General features: G+C 43.3%; 1 protein-coding gene across 1 annotated transcript in view; it reads right to left on the bottom strand.

The window, feature by feature from the left end:
* Positions 1 to 1,549: 1,549 nt before the first annotated feature.
* LOC119426031 (collagen alpha-1(XXVIII) chain) overlaps positions 1,550 to 5,536 on the bottom strand; it is a 168,683-nt gene continuing 164,696 nt past the window's right edge. Inside the window, exons 12-14 of the mRNA XM_037693591.1 lie at positions 2,262 to 2,297; positions 2,148 to 2,184; positions 1,550 to 1,554 (exon numbers count right to left, since the gene is read on the bottom strand). Coding sequence (XP_037549519.1) covers positions 1,550 to 1,554; positions 2,148 to 2,184; positions 2,262 to 2,297 — 78 coding nt within the window. The remainder of the gene's footprint in view (positions 1,555 to 2,147; positions 2,185 to 2,261; positions 2,298 to 5,536) is intronic.

The following is a 5,536-nucleotide window of genomic DNA, read 5'->3' as shown; positions in this document are numbered from 1 at the left end:
AGGGAAGGAAAGTCACAGATACAAGGCGTTTTCTAGCATTCAGGGTTAGACAGGATTTGTTTCTGAAAAAGAAACCCAGTTTAACTTTCAGTTTCTTTACCAAGTTTTCCACATGGAGCTTAAAAGAGAGATGTGAGTCGACCAAGATACCCAAATATTTATAGGAATCAACAAACTCAATGGGGACACCATTTGAGGATAAAATCGGAGGAAGAACTGCTGGGACCAACTTCCTATTTGAAAAAAGCATCCCTTTGGTTTTGTCGGCATTTAGGACAAGTTTGAGGCGGAACAAATCAGTCTGGATGTAGTTGAATGCAGAATTCAAAAACTGGAAAGCCTTAGCAACAGTTTTAGCTCGACAATAAACAGCTGTGTCGTCAGCATAGAAATGTATGGATGCATTAGGGATGTTTTTACCTACATTATGTATGTAGATTGTAAAGAGGGTGGGTCCTAAGACTGAGCCTTGTGGTACACCATTGTTGACTGTTAAATAACTGGAGGAAGTACCATTATGTTGAACACATTGCCTCCGGTCTGAAAGATAGTTAGAGAACCAACGAATGGTGTGTTCTGAGAAACCAATTTCTGAGAGTTTATAACACAAGATGTTATGATCCACAGTGTCAAAAGTTTTAGACAGGTCTAAGAAAAGTGCAGCACAATAATCCTTAGCATCCAGTGCTTCAACAACGTCATTAAGAACCTTCAGTGAAGCAGTGGTTGTGCTGTGTTGTTTCCTGAAACCAGACTGATGTGGAGGTAAGATGTTAAATGAGTCCAGGTAATTTTTGATTTGAGAGTTTATCAGTTTTTCTAAAACCTTGGCTAAAATGCAGAGTTTAGAGATTGGTTGATAGTTGTTCAGTGAGGTGGGGTCACCTCCCTTCAGCAAAGGAAGAACAAAGGCTGTTTTCCAAGTGTGTGGGATGGAGTTTTGTCTTATGGAGAGATTGAAGATGTGGGTCACAGGGACTGAGATGATATGAGCAGCCAGCCTTAAGAAATAAGGTGGAAGTTCATCTGGACCTGCAGATTATTTAGGGTCAAGATCTTTTAACAGTTTATTAACCTCACTGACTGAGAATGGAAAAAAGAGAAGCTGTGATTAACTGAGGATTGACTTGTAGGAGGGATTTGATTTGTAGAAGTTTGGTTATTAGGGGAAGTGGCTGATTTTCTGTTAGTAACTGTCAAGAACTAGAAGCAACAAAATGTTTGTTGAAACAGTTCAGGATCACATGCTTATTTGACACAGGAACAGAGTTAATGAGAAGTTGTGATGGGGGGTCAGATGATTGGGGGGTGCCTGAGAGAGATTTGATGGTTTTCCAGAATCTGTTAGGGTCATTTAGATTTTTGGAGGTCTGAGATAAGAAATAGTTGCGTTTTGCTGCTTTGACAGCAGTTGTGCATTTATTCCTCATCTGTCGAAAACTCAACCAATCAGTGTCTGAGTCAGATTTTCTCGCTGCAGCCCAAAGATGGTCTCTCCTGTGCAGGAGGTCAGCTAGCTCTGGAGTAAGCCAGGGGCTGTCTCGTCCCTTTATTCTGAAATGACGAAAAGGAACATGTTTGTTCACGAAAAAAATGAAACTATTATGAAAATAGTTCCAAGCGGAGTTCACGTCATCAGTTAACAGAATATGATGCCAGTCAAAGTGAGACAGATCCCAGAGGAATGACTGTTCACAAAAATGTTTCAGATCCCTTTTTTGAATTAATCTGGGCTTAGAAGGTGGAAGTTTAATATCTCTCAAAGCAGCTGTCACACAATGATCACTCAAAATATCAGCGAATACACCTGTACCAGGGAATTTGTGAGGCATATTAGTTAGAAATAGGTCTAAGATGGAGGATTTTTCAGGATGGTTTTTGTTTAATCTAGTAGGAGAGTCGATCAATTGCGTAAGATTGAGATAAAACAATAAAAACAGTAATAAAACAAAACATTTAAAATTCAGATTACTGGTCGTTGTATTGACTTCAATCCTAATTTTAGCTTTTATGGCAGAAGAAATTGTTAATCTTAATCCTAGTTGTTCCTGCATAATCAATTTACATTTATTAGAAGCATTAGCTGCTAACTGAGAACCACATAGCATTACAGCATATTTAAAACTTCTTCAAAAATTGGAATTTACCACAGATTTCTCTTATTATTTCGATGACCTCTTCTCTCTGTGTGAGTGGTGAGAACGAGAGTAAGAAAACTTATTTTTAACTCCATATGTAACTCATGATTGCTCTTTCCTCACCGTCAGCCCTGGTTCTCCTTTTTCTCCAACTCTGCCCTGGAATCAGGAAACAGGTTTAGTACATTTTATAATGAGTTTGGGCTGAACACAGCTACTGATAAATATTTTCAAAACATTACAAATGGAATGGATGGAAATGGTCTGTACTTATATAGCATCTTTCTATCTGATCAAGATGCTCAAAGCTCTTTACAACAATCTGTGCCCTCATTTACCTCCACACACACATTCATACAGCACTCTACTATATCTCTACAAAGCTAAAGTCACAAATCATTCTATAGAGACAAATCAGAGCTTTAAATCACATTCATACATCAATATACATAGGAGGCAATGAGGGGTTCAGTGTCTTGCTCAATGACACGTCAACATGTAACTGCATAGTGGTGGAATCGAACCCACAACTCTCCCATTGGAGGGCGACCGCTGTAACCACTCAGCCACAGCTGCCCCAATACAATTACAGTCACATGCTAAAGGCACAGCTAACTCTGACAAGGCTGACAAGTCTCTAGTCTGAATGCAGTCAGGACAAACATTTGCAAACAGCCCTGAAGTGTTACATAAATAAAGTGAATCTTTAAGTATTCACACATTTTTAAAACAATTTTTATTTTATTTTTACCATTTTTTATTTCAATTTTATTTAGAATAAAATTTTGTCCTAAAACAATGTAATAAAAAAAAAAAAGAAAACGTTGGTTACGTACTGTAACCCCAGATTCTATGAATATAGGCGTAGCCCTTTAAGGCTGTCGCTGATGGGTTTATCCCGTTATGCAGAGCATAAGCACTGAAAAAAATTTAGTCCACGCCCACCTGCTGTGTGGGCCCCACCCGGTCCGTATAAATTACGTTAAGAGCGGGAAATCGGCTCCCAAAATAGCTTTTTTCTTCAGCCATTTAGGAGCCAGTGAGGCCCGACGCTTAAAGGGCTACGCCTATATTCATAGAATCTGGGGTTACAGTACGTAACCAACGTTCTATTTCATATAGGCTTCGCCCTTTAAGGCTGTCGCTGATGGGTTAAGGGCGAAGCGGATGTGGTCCTCGCCTCACTGGGTCCATTCGAACACAGTAAGAAGCGGAAGCTTGCCCAAAAAAAAACGTCTTGTCACTCAGCTCCCCGTGTGCATAACTACGCATCGCGTAATTATGTGCCATGCACAGACGCATGTTGTGTAACTATGCGTTCTGACAAAGCATGAACGCCCCGGAAAACTTTCAACGGAAAAATGTTGAAAAGAGGGGGGGGGAGGGGCATGAACCAACTGGTTCATGGCTGAACAGTATAAACAGATTAATATCCATGAATTGATTATTGATCAAATGAACTGATTGGTAACAATAGTCATGAACTGATTAGTGACAATAGAACCTAAATCACAGACAAAACTTGTGACTGATAACAACATCTCACACTGTAATGCATGCAGACAGAAGTGAGCTCAAACAGAGTTCCATGAGAACAACAATATTCATTCTGTTAGAGCACTAAGGACAGAATGCGTCATGGAACGAGCCGTTACATCACGTAGGTAAAAGCGAATAAATGAGCAGGGTGTTGACCATGCAGCCGCAGTGCAAATGTCCTGCATTGACATACCATTATGCAGAGCAGTCCAAGATGCGATATCCCTGGTCGAGTGTGCTTAGAGGTTGACAGGAGGCCCTAAATCTGATGCTCTGTAGGCTTCAGAAAAGGCCTCACACAGCCAGTGTGACAAGCGCTGGATGGATAACGGCGACCTGCAGAAGCATCTCTATAATGCACAAACAATTGTTGAGTTTGAAACGCATTGCAGCTGTGCGCGTTATGTAACACGTCAACGCCCGCACCGGGCAGAGAAGATGAAAAGATGCTTCCTCTTCTGATCTGTGGGGGGGAAAGAGACCCCTCCAACGATATCACTCTTGATTTAAAAGAGCTCGTGATGTTTTAGGCATAAAAGCTGGGTTGGTCTTAAATCAGCTGAGCTGCCCGTCAGCCTAAATTCTAAGGCATGACGAAGCAACAGAGAGGGCAGATAATTACTTACCCTCTTAGCGGGTGTTAAAGCCAGCAGCAGGGCTGTTTAAAAAGACAAGAATTTTAAGTGAAAACCTGATCCAGAGGCTCAATTGGAGCTTTGATCAGGGCTCGCAAGACCAGCGTTAAATCCCACTGTGGAGCAAGTGGACGTGAAGCAGGCCTGTGTCTCTGAACATCTTTTAGAAAAACGCTTCATCAGCGGGTGATTAAAAGCTGTTCTGTCTCCGAAACCTTCGTGGCAGGAATAGATGACTGCAACGTACGTTAAAGCGTACTGAATGCCAACTCCCTATCCATCAGCTGTTGTAGAAAAACAACACGCCGCCTAAAAGGCATGAGGTGGCCTCTAAACCTTCTCTGTACACCAGCGCTGAAAAGCCGTCCCCTTTGATGTGTACAGAACTGTGGTAGATGCAGCACGTGAATCTTGAATTGTGCACACTGAATCCTGAGGGAGACCCATCCTCTAAGTGGGACCGCTCAGCGGTCAGACCCACAGGTGCTGACCTATTTCTGGGTAACTCTTGGTCGCTCCTCCTGCCTGAAGGAGAGCATCCTCCCTCCACGGCAGTTCCACGGCGACCCGACAACAGACGTTGTAGGCCTGGGAACCATGGTGCGTTCACACGCCGGGAGCCACCAGGAGAGCTGTCAATCCCTCCTCCTGAACCTCGGTTCAGGAACCGTAAAAAACAGAGGAGGTGGGGGAAAAAACGCGTACAAAAGCGTTTTGGGCCACGGGCTGTGAGCAAATGCGTCCCCCCCCAGCGATGGATCGTCTCGCGGGCTCAGGGAAAACCATAGTTGACACTGAGCATTCTTCTCGCGTCGCAAACAGGTCCACAGCTGCTTTGCCAACTTCTGCTACGTCTGAAAACATCAGATCTGGATGGAGGGTCCGGTCCACGTGACGTGGGCCGCCCCTGGACGTCCCATCTGCCCCTCTGTTCAGAACACCGGATATGTAAAACCGCTCTAATAGAGAGCAGGTTTTGATGAGCCCAACACAGTAGCTTTCGCGCAATGTGTAACATCTGGGCTGAACGCACACCCTTTGATGGTTATGTACGCAGCAGTCATCATGTTGTCTGTGTGAATCAACACGTGTTGATTCTGTAGCACGGGAGCAAAGTGTTGAATCATATTCAGTGCTGTGCGACACTTCAAAACAATGATGTGGGCTGATGTGTAGTGGGGCCACAGCGCCCCTACTGCTTGAGATAGGCATGCCCCCCCCCCC

This window comes from Nematolebias whitei, chromosome 19 (genome assembly GCF_014905685.2).
Source record: "Nematolebias whitei isolate Nwh7 chromosome 19, NemWhi1, whole genome shotgun sequence".
Taxonomy (NCBI): Eukaryota; Metazoa; Chordata; class Actinopteri; order Cyprinodontiformes; family Rivulidae; genus Nematolebias; species Nematolebias whitei.
The sequence above is the reverse complement of the archived record's forward strand: the minus strand, read 5'-3'. Positions and strand labels throughout refer to the sequence as shown.